The sequence below is a fragment of the Anopheles funestus genome, chromosome 3RL (genome assembly GCF_943734845.2).
Source record: "Anopheles funestus chromosome 3RL, idAnoFuneDA-416_04, whole genome shotgun sequence".
Classification (NCBI taxonomy): Eukaryota; Metazoa; Arthropoda; class Insecta; order Diptera; family Culicidae; genus Anopheles; species Anopheles funestus.
In genome coordinates, this window is record NC_064599.1 from 5,120,820 (window position 1) to 5,141,434 (window position 20,615).

A 20,615-nucleotide genomic window follows, 5' to 3' on the forward strand; every position below is an offset into this window, starting at 1 on the left:
ATAGTTCGAGGCCGGTTTTTAACAAATCAATACATAATATTTATTTCCTTTACTTTTCATTGCTTCCACTGTTCGTTTCATTTGTGTCCGGTGGATTATAGGTATTAGTTAGTATTGTTTTACTCTTCCAAGCAACCACCTGATCGTAAGCTTTATACTTATGTATCTATTTTAGCTTCTGCATCCAGCAGTGGGAGCATATTAGACAATCAACTCATGATTGTAGTTAAACATGTGTGTTTTCCGCTATTTGTAAGAGTTACAATAAATCCCATCCTCACGTGTTGTTCTTCTGCAAACAACTGATCGTACTGCTCACGTCTTAAGCTAGCGAAACATTTCGAAACATTAATGTTCGCAGCCCGTCGGTTGTACATGGCAACGGATGTTTCTAACATCACTTCGAGTTTTACTATAAATTTGAGCGAATTATTTTCCCTTTTCCACTAAATTTTCACCCTTTACATTGATCGAGTTTTGCTGCATCCGTTAGTATATTTTCACTACCTTTGCCCTACAGTATAACTTACAGATGCGTTTAACCCTACGGGATGGAACAGGTTTTGTTGACGAATGGAGGAGTATTTTAATTTACAACTTAAACTCGAAACTTGCGCCGCTAACTTCGGATGAAAGTAATCCGTGCACAACAAACATTTGCGTAAAGCTTTACCTACTTAACAGCGATGCCAAAATTCACCCAAGGTTATTCAATCATTTGTGCTATTTTTGTTTGCTTAACGGCTTTATCTACCAAGTGTTTTTGGGGGGGGAATATATTTACACTAAATATTTATTAATTTTCAGCTGAACTGAGCGGAAGTAAAACTGGACCGCTGATGCTGGATGACCCTGGTCTGCTATATATTCGGATGCTGTAACGAAACATCCTACTAGAATGCTAACGAGAAGAGAATGTGTTATTTAAAGCTACGCAAAATAGAGGAGATCATTTAGCGAACCGACTTAAATTCTTCTACCAAATTGCAATTCTTACTTCGACGCACTCCGACGCTCTCGGGGAACGCTACCTATCGGACAAGTCACCCGAATGACAATGAACATAAATGAGTAGACGAAACTTTTGCATAGCTATGGACGCGATAGTTCCGGATGGATAGGTTATCAACTAGCATTTCCCTCCCTCTCTCTCTCTCTCTCTATCTTATGTTATGGTGGCCAAAATTATAGCAAAAACCATTTAGTTATGCGTCAACGATTTCGTGAATGATGATGTCTATCATCAATTCCGTCTAATTTGGTCTCTACGTACCAATGTCGGTAGTTGCTATGGATGGAACGATATTCAAAGAATTATGGAATATCCATTATCGAGGTGCCGTATCGCTTTCGTTCAAGGATCCTAACATAATCCTGACACAAACGCATGCCGCTGATTGCCGATGCGAAATAATTCGGCCTATACTGCTTGACATCATTGCCACATTAAGAACGCTACACTTAACTACATACATTCCTATCAGGACCCTTAGGAAAGTACATCTACGCGGTTTACTATTTGTGAGGGCTTGTGGGAAACATACTTGCAGCACAAAAAGAGTGCAACGTACTCGGAGAACTTCGGTCCCTAATCTGTGAGGATAGCTCACACATACACTTCGTCTCACAATCTACGATCACCGGCACTCCGTCTCCGTTCACCATCGATCGGATGATGGTCCTCGTTGTCCTCATTGCTGCTGACACTGTCATTTACCTCTGGGACGGGTTGCCGACGATTACCAACCGATGCGCCTGTTGCATCTCCATTCGTCACAGCAGACGACGAACCTTCCGATCCGATGACACTTTGGTGGTATGATGGCCCATGATTGCGACCCTCGGGATACAGCAGTCCAACGTCACTGCCGCTCAAGTTCTGGATGATCGAGCTAATGTTTGTGCCAAGGCTTTGGCGTTTGATTGGCGTGATGTTGAGATTCTTCGGTGACTTTGGTTTGGTCGATTGTGCCGCCGCTGTACGATCGGTCCGATCGCTACCTGTTGCTGTCATCGAAGCCGTCGCCACCGCTACCGATGGAGGAAACGAGCCCGGCATGTCCTGACATGACGATGATGAGCGGCCACCGTCAGGTGGTTCGAAGGGTGTTAGCGTTAGTGGTGTCGACTTAAATCTATGCAATTCCTTCATTACCTCGTACTGCGAGTCGGGAGCCAGGAAGATGTCGTGCAGGTTTTTGGTCGAGCGCCGGTGTGCCTCCTGACTCTGTTCGTTCGAGGAATACGGGTACGAGGCGATAAAGTTGCAACCCCCCGCCGGTCCATCGTGTTCCGGCCGGATATTGGTGCCGCCATCGTTCGGTGAGGTTTGCTGTGTCGGTTGATGCTTCCCACTACCGATCGCGGGTGCACCGATCGACGGGAAGTTTGTACTGGGAGTGGCCGGTGACAGATCGGTATAGTCCGTCCGTTCGCCCGAATCCATCGAACACATGCTCTGGCGGGAGTGATCCTTTGGCAGCAGTGAGGATCGAGGCATCACCTGTGGCTTGTCACCCAGTCCGAGTACGGTCTGGGGGAAGGGTTGCCGGCTACGGATCGATGTTTCGCGCTTGCCAAACCGTTGCGCAATATACTCGTCCGCTGTGTCCTGTTGCTGCTGTTTCTCCTTTTTACGTCTTTGGTTCGCATCTTCGTAGTAGTTGTCATTCTTCACGGACATATTGCAGCAGCTGCTCACGTCCGCAAAGTACACCTCAGACTCGGTGGGCTCCAGCAACTTTCCCGTGACCGCCGATGCTGCTTCCGCCTCGAGAGCCTCCACCGTCTGGAATCCACTGTTTTCAATGCCCACCGCGTTGGGTAGCTTCTGTCGCCGGTTTCTTGGAGGGTGTGGAACCAACCCGGATGGTATTCCTTGCAAACCGTGCGGTGACCCTACTCGACCAGAACACTCATCCGGTCCACCATTTGGCGATGGTAAGATTGGTTCGTTATACTCGTTCTCGGATGTTTCGAGCGATCCGGGTGCACCCTGGTTTGCTCCGAACACGTTTTGTACATTCACCCTACCACTCGTTGGTTGGCTGTTGTTTGCTGGGCCAATACTTTTCGCACCAGCTTCCACACGTTTCTTCGCTTTACGCAGGGGCAGCGTATTGGAAAACCGATCCCGCCCGGGACCATCACTGTCCGATGGTGTGTTCTCATAGTTTTCCTTCGTTTGTGACTGCTTGTAACCTCCAGTTTGCTGCCTAGTTTTACTACCAAGATTGGCACCATTGCCAACTACATTGGAACCACCGGAAGATCCTCCGCCGACGATACCATTGCCCAAGCCACCGCGACCATAGTTGGAAGGTAGAGCCTGCTGACCCGATCCGTTTGACATTGTCGTTTGACCGCTAACGTACTGCTGTGGAATACCGTGCACGTCCACGCCCATCACCGAGTGTTGATGGCACTCCAGAATAGCGATACCGGCTCCTCCAGCATTTGACGGACCAACCATGGAAGAACCCGGTGCTGCAATACCGCTTGGATCGATCAACGGTGGACCGCACTGTGCCGGATGAATGTACTGATAACGTCCACGACGGGCCGGACTGTTTGGATCGCTGTACGGTGGCGGTGGTCCCCAGATACCGTACTGCTGGTCGATTACATTGTAGCGCGGCTGCACAGGATCGCCCAGAAGCGTACCAGCACCCGGTACCATCCCCGGTGCCACACCAGCACGATTCGAAAACCCGTACTGAGAATCGGGACTGTGCGGTGATAGACGTTGCGATGCATCACTCCGCTGCCAGGGCATTCTTGGCCAGCTCCACCCAGGCATACGTCGTCCACTCGCGTTCAAGCGGCCACCCGTGCCCGGCTCATCACCACCTGGGTTAGGTGAGTAGAAGTTACCGGCCTGTCCAGGGGTCCAGAAACGATTGTCTCCTTCCCATGGGTATGCCGAGGGTAGCACGTTGCGATGTGCATGGCACTGCTCGCAGCACCGACAATTGCCTGCTCGTCCGGTACCGCCTAACCCAGCATTGGCACCACTACCAAGCATCCCCGGTCCAGACGGTAACACCGACGATGGGCCCTGTTGGCCAGAGTAAAGCGAACGGCACCGCAGTTCCAACTGCTCCCAGTACATCTTTTTCCGTTCGTGGCTCAACAACTGGTACACGAGCATACAGCTGAACACGGCCACTAGTACCCCAGCCACGGAGAGACCGAACACGGCACGCAGACACGAGTACAGTGCACCGTGAACGACACCGCAGTCCGACGTGGAGTCGAACACGAACCGCACACTGTCGTCCACACCGGATTCCGTCTGCTTATCAGCTGTTACGGAGTAACAGGTACAGGTACGAGTTTTCTGCGTGTATTCGCACTCACGCAATACCTGCAGACGGCTCATATGCAGAACGGTCGTTGTCACTGTTACCAAGGCGCAGGTAAGTGCCGACGCTAGTCCACATGCTCCGGATAATTTGATCTACGAATAAAGCGTAACATTTTTCTATTAATAACAATTGTCTCAACGAAGGACGGGATCCATTTTGGACTACATACCAAATAGCTATACCGGTTACGTCGCCTCGCAAGGCTCATTATACAGATACCCGTTAACATGAGCTAGAAATACAAAGGCAAAACAATAGTTTAGAACTAGAAAGTCTCGAACAATACCGGAAGAGAGGGAGTGGTATCTCACCAAGGTAGCAGGCACGAACGTTGGCACAGTTTCGAAGTAACCCACGGTGCTGGTGTACGAACGAAGCAAGAAGTAAATGCCCAGAAAGAGTATACCGAGTAGACTGGAGATGCCACCACATATCAGACACCAGATGACGTACTTCCGCACGCCGGATGTTGAGGAAGCTGTCGGAAATGGGCATAGAAAGAAGTCGGTAAACTGTCAGTTTTCAAAACCATTCGCAACAGGACAGTAACAAGTGTAGGTCCGGAATATTAACCCGCTGTTGCCGATGGTGGACGCGGTGGTTCCACGGGTGGTGGGGCCCAGGTGCACGTGGGCACACTATACTGGACAACCTGCATGAACGGATACCCGTGCATTGTGTGGTGTGTTTTGTGTGCGGTAGAGCGGCAATCAGGCCAAACTTTAGACGAGCGACTTCAACTAACAAATCACTAACAGCTTGTTCAGCCAGCTGACACCACTGTGTCCTCTTATCCGCTTGTCGGATTAGAATTTGAACTCTTCACGTAAAACATTTGTCCCTCTTCGTACCACGGGATTTACGATGGAAAAGAAAAAAAGTCTCATAAGACACAAAATACTACACTCTACTCTACGTAAGACTACTATTGTTGCTGGATGTTGTACTATCGGTTATCTATGGCGGGCAACTATCACACTAGCTGTGGGGAGAACCGTTTGCTTCGTATCTCAAGTAATCCGCGTTGCTTATTGTACTGATGGTCTGATGTGTTGTTGTTGCTGCTGCTGCACATTGTTGTATAATACAACAATCATCTTTCGGGCCTTATCACACGGCATGGACATGAATTTCCCTCCCCTGAACAGCGTTCCCGTTTTCAACGCGGAGTGTCACAACATGAAGCACATTTTTTACTCCCTTTTGCTGCACACAAACGGGTTGTGTTGGAACACTGTCCGCACCCTGTTCCGTTTCTGTCTAGAGGACACTGAAACACCCACGACGTTCAACAACCATCGTGTAGCGCTTGTTGGAAGCGATTCCTTTCTTGCACTACTTCCCGATCCCGACCGAAGGATGGCAATTTCAGACAGTCCGAACTGGAGCACAAACTTCACGCGTTAGGGTGGTTCCAGTTTTCCACAGTGTTCAAACTTTAGAAATCCAGTTGCAAATAAAAACTGTTTACTTCCTTTCCGCGCAAAGGCGCACTGACTACCCCATAAGCAAACCAGTTCACCAAACTTTTGACAGGCGAAATGAGTTTGCTGACTCGTTCTTCGTACTTGCGTAGTTCCCGCGTCCTAGCATTTGCCACTAGGAAGGATGCTGTGGCATTTCGCACAACAGTGTCCCTTCATGCTAAAGCATACCAATGCACCACGGATCCCATTGGCATTGGTTAGAGTGAGATGCAATTGTTTGGGCGCGGGTTTTGGGGTGGAGAGATTTCGCTGCTCACCAAACAGCTAGTGCGCAGGATCCGCCCGTCACGTGCCGAGCAATGTCCTGGCGGACATACGCGGTATAGCCGTAACGCATCGAAGGGTTTAAATGCTTTAAAATGCCAGTTACGGAAATAAGTTCAAGCACAAATATCTTTCCTAAGTGCTCAAGAGGAGTTGCAGAAAAACTGGGGACAAATATGTAGTAGACAACACTACTAGTTCGTGGTACATCTTTTGTAAACGAACTCTTCTTTGAAGCTTTGAAAAAAAAAAATCCAGAAATTAAGGGATAAACTTGAGAAATCCCTTTTAACCGAGTTCCAGAAAGGTACTGCAATATCTATTCCAGTTCCGAACACAATATTTCTAGCAAATGTTTTCGTTTTCAATTTCATGGTCGTGTTCGATTCGTTCCATTCGAGCTCAACTTGGATCTCCCCTATATTGACGGGCAAATATCAATTCCCGCAAAGGGCATGGCTTCCAAAGTCCATCAGGTAACGTAAGCTAAACCAAGCCGCCAGTCAGTAGGTTTCCAGAGGGCACAACAGACCAGGAGAGGGCGAAATTGTTTCAAATTATCCTACTTCCTAGACTACTGCCGAGTCATTCCCGGTACCAGCCGGTGACTTCCGTGCTTACCCGTTTCCAAACGTTGCGCCGTGCGAGTTCTTGGTGCGGGTCTTGGTGGTAGTGGTGGCCCCCGGTCATCTTCGGATATTTCCTCCTCCAGCTTACTGATGTCCATACCGGCCGTACCGTCACTGTACACCTCGATGTGATGACTGTGATGGCCACCATGCCCGTGGTGATGGTGATGATGATGGTGATGATGGTTGTGTGGATGATGCTGGTGATTGTTCCCATACTTCCGCTCGTCACCGAAGCGAACCGGTGAGTTCAGTCTTGAGCCATTGTGAGCACTATAGAAAAGAGCCAAAGGTAGAGTACAATTTAATCAGCGGGAAAGTTGAACTGTGCGTGTGTAAGTGAATGTCGGAGAAGAGAAGAAAACGGAAATCAATCAAACAACCGCGATCGTACGGATCGTACGAACGTGCACGAGTGACTTACAGTGAAATCTTCTTGGAGTCCATATTTACGTCCAAAACGTTAGACGTATTCTCGTCGCAGGAACCACCGGCACTGGAGTTGCCGCCGAGACGTGTAGGTTGTTTGGTATTATCACAGGAACTGGAGCTCGATGGCATATAGTGGTGATGGTGTTGCTGCTGCTGCTGTTGATGATGATGAGCGAGATGATGATGGACCGCTGATGGATGGTGTTGCTGCTGCTGCTGCTGCAGTACCGCTACACTGTTGTCACTGGTGTAATCAAGATCCGCCTCGGCTGTGGTGATGTTGTACGCGGGATCATGATGCAGATGATAACGATGCGGTTGACCCTGCGATGGTTGCAACGCGTCACCGCCATGATTGTTCGGCTGCTGCTGTACCGTCATCGTGTGTCTAGAGCTACGTTTGCTTTACACGGTGCATCGGGACAAAGACCCTTCACCAAAGACCTGACCGGGTAGGGAGGATAGAAATGTGAACAGGGCATGAAATTAAAAAAAGCTCAAATCAAACTCACGACACCGATCGGACGAAAACAACTACCGAGGAAACTGAATTATGCAACGCCGTGAAACGAATATTGTGTAGCCTGCCTTTTTGGTGACCCATTTCCAACCGATGGGTCATTTGCAAAAGAGTAAAACATGTCAGTAAAGGGCACCGGATCGTCACCCTGCAACGTGTCTGTTTTATGTAGGTATGCCTGTGTATCCAAAGTGCATGGCAGTTTCGATCGTTTACGATCGTTTCATTTTCAAAGTAAAGCTTTCTTGTCATTGGAGGTAAGTTTCTTCATTGATACCATTGCTTAATGAAAGAAATCACACTCAAAGGGAAGGATCGCACAAACTTATTTGTTACATTTTGTTTTTGACACGTTTTTCTCAGCTTATCAGCTTGTGTATAACATGTCTGTAGATTCACTGTAAGCGGATTTTTCAGGGAACCCTGGTAATTAATAGCTTAGGTAAAAGGGCCAGCTACCTGGAACCTGGACGTGGCCGAGCTGCTATATCTCTTGTTTCACAGGTAGCCTAGATAGCAATCAGTTGAAAGTTATTTCGTACGAGTACAGTGTAAAAAGGCGTCCCTTACAATGTTTATTGTGTCCTGCGCAACCTTTTCGGCTCGCATCTACTACACTGCAGTGGAATATCGCATAAATACATTACTGGAAGCGTGAGACCCGTACAGACTTCAATGTTCAAACAATCCTTACAGACGGCGTTAAAGACTCTCTTATTTTGGAGTGTTTTATGGATGCCGAATGCGGTCACAAGGTACCGTAGACATTATTAAGCTATTTTACAGTGCAGCGTTCAAGCAATCCGATCATCAATAGCGTGCCAATGTGCCGTCCACAGGTACATAATTGCACCAAGGTGTGCCCTTTCCAAGGGACAACCGTTGGAATCACTCTGGAGGTGTCAGTCCTACCGAGAGAAACTGGAAAGTTCAGGTTGAGCAGTGGCAAAACCGCACTGCTGCTAAACAAACCCGAATCGAGATGCCCTCAGTATCGAGGTTCACGATGAAAATTACCATCATCCGGCTCACGGCCATCGACTAAAACGTTGATCCGGATGGACGTCGACCGTTGGGTGATGAGAGGAAGATCGAACTTGATCTGTAAAGCGAAACCGATCGTGATGAAAAGATCATTTACTGGTTGAGTTAAATGAGTGAAAAATATAAATCAAAGCATATTTTTTTAAATAAAATATATGCAAGTAAACATCTCTTCATGAGATGTTCTCAAACGACCCTTCAATAATGTTCGTAGAGAGCTTTTCACACTTATTTTGTACCATTTTCATTTCATCTGTTTGATGTGATGTTAACGTGTTCCACTAAAGCATGTATTCGGCGACAGTTTAACGTCGTTTTTTTCTTTTCGCTGTGACTCCTCAACTTCAATTGCCCATTCTTAAGTGACAGACGTCGCTCGTTAATGTCCATTTTAGTAGCATCTGCATGGTTTATATACTGCAGGTTTAAGGGCAATTTTTTATGCACCGCCAATTAACAAACAGACAGTATTTTATTTTGTTACATAAAAAATGTAACAGAACAAGAATGTATGTGTCCCGTGTGTGTTGGTTGTGCCTGTTTCTCTTTCTTTAGTCGTTTCCGATTTCGAGAAAAAAAATGTCAATCACTTTTTGTAAAGCCACTCCATCCCCGGTCCATAAATTAGCAGCTGTTATCAGCATAGTAGCTAAATGCTCTGCCAAATGTCGGATTACGTTCAAAAAGGACAGGCTGATAAGCACCTTACACGTACTAAAACAGCTTCCCTAATGTTTATGATCCGTCATCGCTGCATTTTTCTCGTCGTCTAGGGTGAAACCATGCTAAGAAGACCCTATCGGCGACAAATAAATCAACCTGTATCATGCTGTACAGCGTGTGTTCACTTGCAGGAAAAAGCATAATCATAACGGGTGTCTTGCCAGACACGGAGCGACTCGGAGCGACTCGGAGCGATCGTGATTCATAACCAGGGACGGTTTGGAATGTTTTACTTTTAACTGCTTTTAAAAACACATAACCAATGTCATCATAATAATGATAATGACTAGTGTTGGGTCAAGAGCGAAAGAGGTACATCAATAGCTACGCTCATCTTATTGTGCGCGCTCCCGCACAGCCCACGCGAAAAAGAAGTAGCTCCGTACGGAGCGCTACACACAGGAGCGATTGTGCGATGCGCTCCCATTTGAATTTTCCTAAGGCATTACCTTTTTTTGGAAAATTTTGCAAAAAAAAATTAAAATGATTTATTTTAATGCCAATTGGTTGCAATTGGTTTCTTTTCACTCAAATAATGCTTTAAATAAAAAAAGAATAAAAAATCACAAAAAATTAAAAAAATATAAAAATTTGAAAATTTCATAAGGCTTACCCCTTACGTTTTTTTTGAGAAATTTGGCAAAAAAAATTAAATTGATTTATTTTAATGCCAATTGGTTGCAATAAGTTTCTTTTCACTCAAATAATGCTTTAAATTAAAAAAAGAAAAAAAAACTGGAAAAAAATTTTAAAAAATTTTCAACTCGAAAATTTCATAAGGCTTACCCCTTACGTTTTTTTTGGGAAATTTTGCAAAAAAAAATTAAATTGATTTATTTTAATGCCAATTGGTTGCAATAAGTTTCTTTTCACTCAAATAATGTTTTAAACAAAAAAAAAGAATAAAAAATTATAAAAAAATTGAAAAATTATAAAAATTTGAAAATTTCATAAGGTTCATTTTTGCACCAAATTTTGCCTATAACTCGGTCGGTATCCAACGGATCGCCAATCTTTAACCTGTGGTCGATAGAGAGCACCAATGGCTACATTTTCTTCTTGGACGGCCATGCCCTCAGATCTCTGTGCCAGAAGTTATTCGAGGAACCAAATTCCATACCCTGTTTGAGAAAACGTAACATTTTCCTCATTTTTGCACCAAGTTTCGCCTATAACTCGGTCGGCATCCAACGGATCGCCAATATTTAACTTGTGGTCAATAGATGGCACCAATAGCTACATTTTCTTCTTGGAAGGCCATGCCCTCAGATCTCTGTGCCAGAAGTTATTCGAGGAACCAACCCTGTTTGAGAAAACGTAAAATTTTCCTCATTTTTGCACCAAGTTTTGCCTATAACTCGGTCGGTATCCAACGGATCGCCAATCTTTAACTTGTGGTCGATAGATGGCACCAATGGCTACATTTTCTTCTTGGACGGCCATGCCCTCAGATCTCTGTGCCAGAAGTTATTCGAGGAACCAAGTTCCATACCCTGTTTGAGAAAACGTAACATTTTCCTCATTTTTGCACCAAGTTTCGCCTATAACTCGGTCGGCATCCAACGGATCGCCAATATTTAACTTGTGGTCAATAGATGGCACCAATAGCTACATTTTCTTCTTGGAAGGCCATGCCCTCAGATCTCTGTGCCAGAAGTTATTCGAGGAACCAAGTTCCATACCCTGTTTGAGAAAACGTAAAATTTTCCTCATTTTTGCACCAAGTTTTGCTTATAACTCGGTCGGCATCCAACGGATCGCCAATCTTTAACTTGTGGTCAATAGATGGCACCAATAACTACATTTTCTTCTTGGACGGCCATGCTCTCAGATGTCTGTGTCGGAAGTTATTCGAGGAACCAAGTTCCATACCCTGTTTGAGAAAATGTAAAATTTTCCTCATTTTTGCACCAAGTTTTGTCTATAACTCGGGCGGTATCCAACGGATCGCCAAACTTTGCCTGTAATCGCTAGATGGCATCAATGGCTACATTTTCTTCTTTGACGGCCATGCCCTCAGATGTCTGTGCCAGAAGTTATTCGAGGAACCAAATTCCATACCATTTTTTGAGTAATTTAGCAAAATGTTATAAATTGATATATTTTAATGCGAATTTGTTGCAATAAGTTTCTTTTCACTCAAATAATGTTTTAAAAGAAGAAAAGAATAAAAAATAACAAAAAAATTAAAAAAATATTTTCAACTCGAAAATTTCATAAGGGGTACCCCTTGTCATTTTTTTGAGCAAATTAGCAAAATTTAAAAAATTGTTTTATTTTCATGCGAAATTGTTACAATAAGTTTCTTTTCACTAAAATAATGCTTTAAATTAAAAAAAGCATACCAAAAATGAAAAAAATCAAAAAAATCTATAAATTTACCAATCTCCAAGGCTCATTTTTGCACCAAGTTTTGTCTATAACTCGGTCGGTATCCAACGGATCGCCAATCTTTGCCTGTAATCGCTAGATGGCATCAATGGCTACATTTTCTTCTTTGACGGCCATGCCCTCAGCTGTCTCTGGCAGGAGTTATTCGAGGAACCAAGTTCAATACCCTGTTTGAGAAAATGTAAAATTTTCCTCATTTTTGCACCAAGTTTTGCCTATAACTCGGTCGGTATCCAACGGATCGCCAATCTTTAAACTGTGGTCGATAGATGGCATCAATGGCTACATTTTCTTCTTGGACGGCCATGCCCTCAGATGTCTGTGCCTGTAGTTATTCGAGGAACCAAGTTCAATACCCTGTTTGAGAAAACGTAACATTTTCCTCATTTTTGAACCAAGTTTTGCCTATAACTCGGTCGGCATCCAACGGATCGCCAATCTTTAACTTGTGGTCGATAGATGGCACCAATGGCTACATTTTCTTCTTGGACGGCCATGCTCTCAGATGTCTGTGTCGGAAGTTATTCGAGGAACCAAGTTCCATACCCTGTTTGAGAAAATGTAAAATTTTCCTCATTTTTGAACAATTTAGCAAAATTAATAAATGGGATATATTTTAATGCGAATTTGTTGCAATAAGTTTCTTTTCACTCAAATAATGCTTTAAATTAAAAAAAGAATATAAAATCAGAAAAAAAATTTTCAACTCGAAAATTTCATAAGGCTTACCCCTTACGTTTTTTTTGGGAAATTTTGCAAAAAAATTTAAATTGATTTATTTTAATGCCAATTGGTTGCAATAAGTTTCTTTTCACTCAAATAATGTTTTAAACAAAAAAAGAATAAAAAATAAACAAAAAATTAAAATAATCTAAAAATTTGAAAATTTCCTAAGGCTATAGCTAGTGGGTCAAGAGCGAAAGAGGTATTTCAATCGCTCCGGTCATCTTTTTGTGCGCGCTCCCGCACAGCCCACGGGAAAACGAGGTAGCTGTATCGCAGGAATCGCTCGTGTGTGCAGCGCTCCGTGTGGAGCTACCTCAAGCGCACCGCACACTTTAGAGAGCGAGAGCGGTGCGCTCCGCTCTTGCAAAAGAGCTACTTGACCCAACACTAATAATGACAGACATTTGAAGGTATTGGACAATACAACTAAATTTATGTTGTCTTTCTCCTATTGGCATTTAGTCTGGTTAAAGGACTGGCTAAGGTATGTGAAGCAACTAAAATAATTGAAAAACATATTATGAATATCAGATTCTTCCTCAGGTATGTTGCAGTTTTCTCATCCCTGGTCTAAATCAAGAATCGCCAAGAGGCCAACGAACGAACGCATACAGTTGTGAGACACATCCCCCCGATTCACATGCATCTTCATGCATGCGTGTTACGTTTGTTGTGGTAATTTAACAAACCGGCTTCCTGCCATCCATCAAAAAAAGCGACTGGTGACTCGCACCGTTCCAATCCGGAACATAGGGAGCAACTGCAACGGGACGATGAATCTTCTTCTGCTGCTCAGGTTAAGAGACGCAAAACAAGAGCCGAAAGAATGAAATCTCTTTTCGTCAACTAAAAGCATCAAAACATGTTGCACAGTATAATGCGAGGTTAATAATGTGCCTCCAGGTGTACAAACCAAATTGCGTCGAAATACATACAAAAATGTGTAATTTCTTTGACAAATCATGGTTTTTAAATTAGACGCAGGGAAGTAATATTTTCATTTTTGTAATGTATGTACTATAGTAAAACATAAACGTAGTTCACCAAAGATCTGCCCATGCAACAAGCAATGTGCACGGTCAGATTCGCTTCACTGCACAAACGACCTCTTCCACCGTTGCACCATTGCAAGCGTCTCGTGATGCACCCGCGATCGAGTACGATCGCACTCATCACTTGGAATTATTTTCATATTTAAATGTGACGTTCCTGCACGTTCCACGTTTGCGTCTGCGTGTTGGCACGACGACTCACACGCACTCTGGGTATTCGCGCCCCGATACACTCACTCGCGACCAAGGGAAGCAATCGTTGCAGAACCTGTGCGTACGATGTGCCTCGTGCTATCAAACCGAGTGGTGACTACGGACACCTCTTCTGGGCTAAAGTGTGATACAGGCAGTATTTTTTCTATATCGCTCATTATCTTAGAGAGTAGCAGTTCTGAACGGTAATTACGCACCCGGTATTCTCCGCCTCGTTATGTAAGTCAAGAACTCGATAACGCTGGCAGAAAAAATACCCATCAAGACAGCTCCAAAAATGGAGGTGCAATGACGGCTACTCGCAACAATGTGCTGTTGGAAAATTAATTAAAAAAAAAAACAGCAAATAATTTCACACAACGTACTACTAGGGGTAGCAAGCGGCAGGAAAATCAACCACATGCCACAATTGTTGTGGTCATTAAATGCAATTCTGCAGTTAAGTAGCGTTGGGGATCTCGCTGGAATGGAAGTTGAGAACTGCAATAGAACAGTTGCACAATGCTTTCACAAACTACACCAAAAAAATGAGACTGACTGCGAATAATTTGTGGGTTTTTGTATTCAAATATATTTAAACACAAACTGGCCAGCTGCTTGTTGGTGGAGAACAGCAACAAACAATCTTCCGATCCTCGGTATCTGAAGGACATCTGGATGCACTGCACGCAACGGCTACTCGCTTAATGATCTTCATTAGAGGTAACATAACTGACGCATCATATCTTCATCAGCAATCTTTCCCTGCTGGTTATGCTGGTTGTGCCGCCTATTTAGGAATTGTTTTCCACCTCTCTTATCCATAATTGTATCAAGTAGCCTATAATTTGTGGTTTTATACGATCCCTGTTAGTAAGGAGAAGATCGTCCTCAGTCTCTCATCAAAATTGAAAAACAAAGTTTGCAATTCCAAGCGTATCTTACGGGGCGTCATATAGACTTTTTCATAATTAAAACTTAACACCCAGACCATTGCTGCACGCTCTAATTTTTACGGTTAATTTTCCGATTCATTTAGCCGTGTGACCAACAGCAAGACAGGGAGTTTTGTTTTCCTGGTTGCGGAGCTATTTAAAATGTGCGTTCAAATCTGGTACATGTGTTTTGATTTATTCGGTACCCAGACGGCCAGATGGTTTTTTTTTTGTTGTTGCTTTAAGTGGTTCCTTTTAGGACCTTCTACACTCCACTATGCAGCATTCTTATCGTAACGCATTAACAGAACCGATTCGAGCGCTCGAACATGAATGCCACTTCCCACTACTGGTGGCAGATGGCAGTTTTGTAGTATTGACATCGTTTGAATGACAGAATCGTTAGGGAAACTCTTAAAAAGGGTTGCCAGAAGAAGGCTTATAGAGGAATCGGATTATGAATTTCGTGTAAAATGTACATTTACATCAACAGAGTTCCGTTGACTGAAATTGATCAAATAGAAAAGAGTTTAATGTAACAACTTAGGGCTATCCGATGAAATCTCAGCTGAATCTAACTCGTCGAAGCAAGAACTGAATATTCATTTCAATGCTCAATAATAAGATTTGGATGATCTTGAGGAGAAGGAGAATCTGGACATACTCTAAATTTGAGAATGGATTAGTATATTTACTGCTAATATTAATTGAAAGACAATATTCTTTTAGCTTATGCTGTCCTCTTGCTAATGTGACGTATATCCACGATTTTTAGAGCAAGAAAAATAATTTATACACCCAACCACCGAAGGGAAAACCAGTCCTGTAAGTAATCTTTCCCACGATGTCCTCGCCAAGAAATGATGCGCATCTCGATACAAATTGCCCGACTGCGTACAGCATCCAACCGACAGGCCATGACGGACGGACCCCGCGTCAACTTCTCGGGTGTCCTTCCGAAATGCACATGTACGTGATCGTCACAATAATAATGGTCGGTCACATGTAGCCCGTAGACATACAGCATATCAACGAAACCCAATCAATGAGCGACACACGGATCACCAAAAATAAAAAGGATCTCCTCTCCTCACAGCACAAACCAACCGACCGCTGAACGTCAAACGATTCGGTAACCGACCAGTACCTGAAGATGACGCTGCGCGTTCCATCTGAATGCAATAAATAACTGCACATTGTTCAGTTCGGTCCTGTCCCAAACTCCGGTAACGTCTGGAACCAGATTCCGAAACAGCATGTGCACCGAAAATGTCAGTTAAGCAACAGGAACAACAACAACAGCAAAAAGCTGAAACTGGAATTCCACATGGACCTCAACTTCCCGGAGGGACGACAACCGGGGCTCATATGAATCGATCGCTCGCCGGGTCATCATCCTTACCGTGTTCAAGTTTTTGGGTGTACTGTTGTTGTTGTATTTTTCCGGGTTTGCCTTTTTGGTGCGTAGTATTTTATTTCCCACTTTCGTCAATTTTGTGGATGACGATCCGGTACGTTGAGTTTGCTTTCACCAAAAGCTGCATACAATGCAATCCATGTCCCGATGTATGGCCAGGACCTGTTGCGCTACTTTATGAAAGGAACACATTTCGAAACAGGCAAAAACTACCACATGCTGAACAATCGATGTATCGTGCTTTTTGCGATCATTCTTCGGGACGAACTCTGGGAGATGACACTTTCTTGAATATCACAAATTAACAAGTACACTTTACGTTTTCTTGTGAAAAGGATTTTGCTTGAGGATATCACTATTTTTCTACTTTCTATCTAACCTTTTTTCAGTTGAAGTTTCACTGACTGCACCCAAACAAATGATGCTGTAAAAGGTTGGGAACGTCCATCCGCCTGAAAGGTTTCAGGTAGCCATGGCACCGAAAGATGCTGCTCAAACAAAGACGCCGAACTTACCCAGTCGTTGGTATGCGTGTTGTGTGTTTTATTGTTTTTTTTTGGTTGCGTTTTCCTCATAGGTTTTGAATAGGTTCGCTAGCCACAATGATTGAGTGTGGCTCTAGCCGACTGACATTCCTGACGTCCGGTGTAAAGCAGAAAGGATAAGAGAATGAAACATCACGATTTACAAACTTTATATGCGACGTTCGCTTTAATGGTGCGGGTTTGATCGAAAGATCAACATAGCCACACCACACCGGGGAGACGGTTAAGCCATTGAAGCCATACGATCGTGTGAAAGATCAGGAATCGTTTCATTTAACATTCTACGACCTTCACTGAATGGAGGGCAGTAAAAGATGAGCGCCGATAGCTCCGGTGGTTCTCGGCGGTAAGAACTGGTCCAGTTAATAGCCGCTAACGGTATCGAGACAACGTCTGGACCGGTGTGCCAACTATTAGTTTATGGACATGACACCACACTTCGCTTAATTAGTTGATTTAATTTAGATCTAGAACAATGTACACGAATTCCGGAGGAGTGTGCGGAGCGAAGATCGCTGCCCGATCATGGGTTTCGACCCACGGCTGTATGCATTGGACAGCATTGGATTGTGAAGCTTAATTGAACTACAAAACACACATTTGGAACCAGCTGCACTTGGACCACTGAAGGAATCGCACAACACCCCACGCAATTGGCAACGCCACACAAATTGCAAGCTGCTTTGTGACCAAAGAACAGAAGGGGCTATTTCGCCAGATGCTAGAATTGTTGGGGAATGTTGGCGGTTTGCAAACACTTCAAACAAACAGCTTATAACCTTCACTCACAATATCTTAACTTTATACGAGAAAGGCACATATTACACACCAACACTCTTAATAAGAACGAACAGGGTCTTCACAGGATATGGTGGTCAGACCTTGGCAGTTTGGTTTTCTAACCTCTTTTCTGTGAGTAGGATACCTGCAACAACACAACACGGTATTACAGACCCGCAGTAATAGAGTCAGCCCGATCGAACCACGCGTACTATTTCAACTGAAAACTGGTTTTTTGAAACAACACTTCAACGCATAAAACATTCCAAAACGGCATCACCACTCTCGTGTCGTTGTTTTTCTCTTCTCCCTCTCTCATGCGCACACGCACCGACAGAAGCTTTTGTCACATTTTACACATTGTGATTATATATGCTGCCGTTTCCTTTTCTCGTATGCTGGGGGTGTAGAATGGGATTCGTAGCATACATACCAACACATGCGCACGTTACTCACCCCCAAGCTTATTGCCAACATTATGCTCCGAGAAAGAGACCGAGTAAATGGCACAGAGAGAGAGCGCGCGCGCGGACGTGATCTTTCTCTTGTAAATTACCAAATGATCATCCACATTCAGGGTTCGTCAATTAGAGAAGTTTGAGATGGTATTTTACAAGTTTTTTGTAAAAAGGAGAAAAAATATTCCACTACCATGCATTCAACAGCATCCAGTGACTGTTACACTGTTTATCAGGCAAAACGATTAACATTGAGTGGCTCTAGAAGCAAGACCTTGACCTTTGTACCTTGGAGATCAATCAAATCTTAGTCTTCTCTTGTTCTAGGGAAGTATACGATCATTTTTTAACTAAGATACTAAGCGCTTTATAGTAATCATGGATATAACAATGAACAAATTTACGAACCCTACCCCCTTTCTCTCTCTCTCTCTCTCTCTCTCTCTCTCTCTCTCGTGTTGTGGCATTAATGTTGTGCTCCTTTTCATTTTATGCTCACCAGGATCTGCGTAAAACGATCAACCATCGATCGTCTCACAGTGTATTATCCCTTATTATAGTTTCCTTCACCCCACAACTTCACCGCGCAAAAGAAGTTTGCCTAAATTGTCCACATCTTTGCGCCATTCAACAACAAACCTGTGCAGAGAGAAGGTAAAAAAAACACAAGTCGGCAAACGTTTTTGATCGTCCATGCGTTGTATCGAGTTGACCGGAGTTGTTAGCTGGTGGTGATGATGATCAATTTGGATATCGAAAGACAACGATACGATTGGTTTTACCGGTGGAAGAATTAAATTCAGGATTTAACTTCAAAACTAATACTTAACATAATGTAACCGTAACATCATGATCGCATGATCGTGCTTAATTTAAATCATTGATCATTAACGTTTTAATTTGGTTCAATCGAATAATGTTAACATTCTTCTCTAGGGAGATAGGAGATCGTCTTTCTATTACGTCTCCTTCGGCGATGCTGCTGAAGTAGGTGGTGAAACCGTATTTTATTTTCCTCTCTTCTCTTATATTATTCTCAAGCTCCTTCATACTCCATTTCCTCAACCTTTGCATCCTCAACTACCCATCACTTACAGTTCTCAATATCCTATCCATTTACCACCGTGCGGGCCCTGAGGTACCTCTACGGTCCATTTTTCAAGACGCCTTACTTTCGTAATCCATGCTTCTTCTCGATTTGCTCGCACTGAACGCGTTTGCATAAGGAGTTACAATACCTTTGCTCTCTGTGGTTGTTGTTGTTCTGGAAATCCCCGCAAATCCGTCTTCACCTGCACAATTTAATATTTCTTCGTTCTTTTGCCGCTCATTGAAAGCATAATTGGGAACGAAGCACAAACCTCCACACTGCGTGAATGTCTGGTGTAGCCAAAGGGAGATAGCAGATAGATTTTTCATCCCAGGACCACCACGCGGATCAATGAGAAATGTATATTTTTTTTGTTGATGAAGTTTTTTCAACCCAATTTCATTCAATCCTACTTCCGTTGGTACCGGTTAAGAACGATGTTTATGAGCGAGTCCGTAAAGCTTCAGGGTAGTTCGCAGTGTGTATGCAAAGTTGGGTTAATGTTTCGTCTTGTTAAAACGAGTGCTTTTTTTCTTTAGCACAACAAAAAAAAACAATTCTCTTTTGTACGCTGTGTAGAACAAACCACGAAAGGAACAAAATAAATTTTCAGGCAAAGCGAAAGTTTTCACACAGTTTGGTACTTAATCGGGGTACTTGCTGACTACGTTTCCATTAACGTTCCGTAACACATTCGTGCTGATTAATGATCACATAATTAGATCGACGGCCCTTCGAATTTGGTCACTCAAGTAACCGTACGCTGCATTCAACCGGGCGAACTTGACAGCTAATTTCCTCTGCTAAATGGAAGGTAGCTTTTCGCTTGGCTCAAAAGGTCATCCAATGCGAAGATTTGCTCCTCCCCTATCCAAAACTAATCGAAAAGATGTTCCAGTTCCCGAACGACACTCTAATGGTGCTAAGGGGTTTAGTGATCTGTGCATCGCACAAACGTTCCTGCATGGAGTACTACGCACATCAAGCGCATCGGCAGGGTTCGGATCAGGTCGAGGAGTGGTTTAGTTAGGGTCCCATCGGCTGCCGGGTCCGCTTCACGGGCCCAGCGTCACGATGAATCCCACATAACCCATCTCGGAGGGATTGGTTTGTAGCAGCAAAGCCGCCCTTCGAGGTGGGTACCTTTTGAAGGTTCCCTCCCCGTTAACAAAAAAAAAAAAAAAAAAAAAAAAAAGGGGTTTAGTGATCTTTCTCTTGGTCCACAGTATTTGCTTGCCGAGCTTCCGTGTGTTCGAAGCTGGACTGTGTATTGCAGTAGGGTTCCTTATGGGTCTTGATCGCGGTCAATGTAGGTAATTCGATGCCCACAGTGTTGTAAAGCGAAGGATTTAAATTTCAAAAAAGATTAAGAGTAATCCCGCCTGGCTAAAGATCGCCAAGCAGATGAATTATCAAGATACGAAAACGTAAGACTTGCGTAGAAAATTTGGAACATTACTTTAACGTTACAAAAACTCAACATTAGAAAACCGGTACTTTCGATTGCTACCGATCGAAGTATTAATTAATAGAGGGAATAGGTGAATTGAAAATTGTTCCTAA

General features: G+C 43.8%; 1 protein-coding gene across 3 annotated transcripts; it reads right to left on the bottom strand.

The window, feature by feature from the left end:
- Positions 1 to 15: 15 nt before the first annotated feature.
- LOC125770576 (uncharacterized) lies at positions 16 to 18,144 on the bottom strand. Of its 3 annotated transcripts, XM_049440303.1 has the most exons (7): positions 17,628 to 18,144; positions 7,172 to 7,623; positions 6,740 to 7,020; positions 4,679 to 4,845; positions 4,537 to 4,599; positions 2,156 to 4,459; positions 16 to 2,062 (listed from the first exon to the last, which is right to left on the bottom strand). In XM_049440303.1, the coding sequence occupies exons 2-7, from the start codon at positions 7,558 to 7,560 to the stop codon at positions 1,625 to 1,627; spliced, it is 3,642 nt and encodes a 1,213-aa protein (XP_049296260.1). In that variant the 5' UTR covers positions 7,561 to 7,623; positions 17,628 to 18,144; the 3' UTR covers positions 16 to 1,624. The 3 variants fall into 3 exon arrangements, with proteins under 3 accessions (XP_049296260.1, XP_049296259.1, XP_049296261.1); XM_049440302.1 differs by having other exon boundaries at positions 16 to 4,459; XM_049440304.1 differs by lacking the exons at positions 6,740 to 7,020; positions 7,172 to 7,623; positions 17,628 to 18,144 and adding an exon at positions 4,941 to 6,346 and having other exon boundaries at positions 16 to 4,459.
- Positions 18,145 to 20,615: the final 2,471 nt, after the last annotated feature.

Coding starts and splice junctions, on each gene's coding strand:
- LOC125770576 (XM_049440302.1), bottom strand. CDS start 7,560: ATGACGGTACAGCAGCAGCCGAACAATCATGGCGGTGACGCGTTGCAA. Junction 7,021..7,171: donor GACTCCAAGAAGATTTCACT/GTAAGTCACTCG, acceptor TCTTTTCTATAG/TGCTCACAATGGCTCAAGAC. Junction 4,846..6,739: donor GGCGCAACGTTTGGAAACGG/GTAAGCACGGAA, acceptor CATTTCCGACAG/CTTCCTCAACATCCGGCGTG.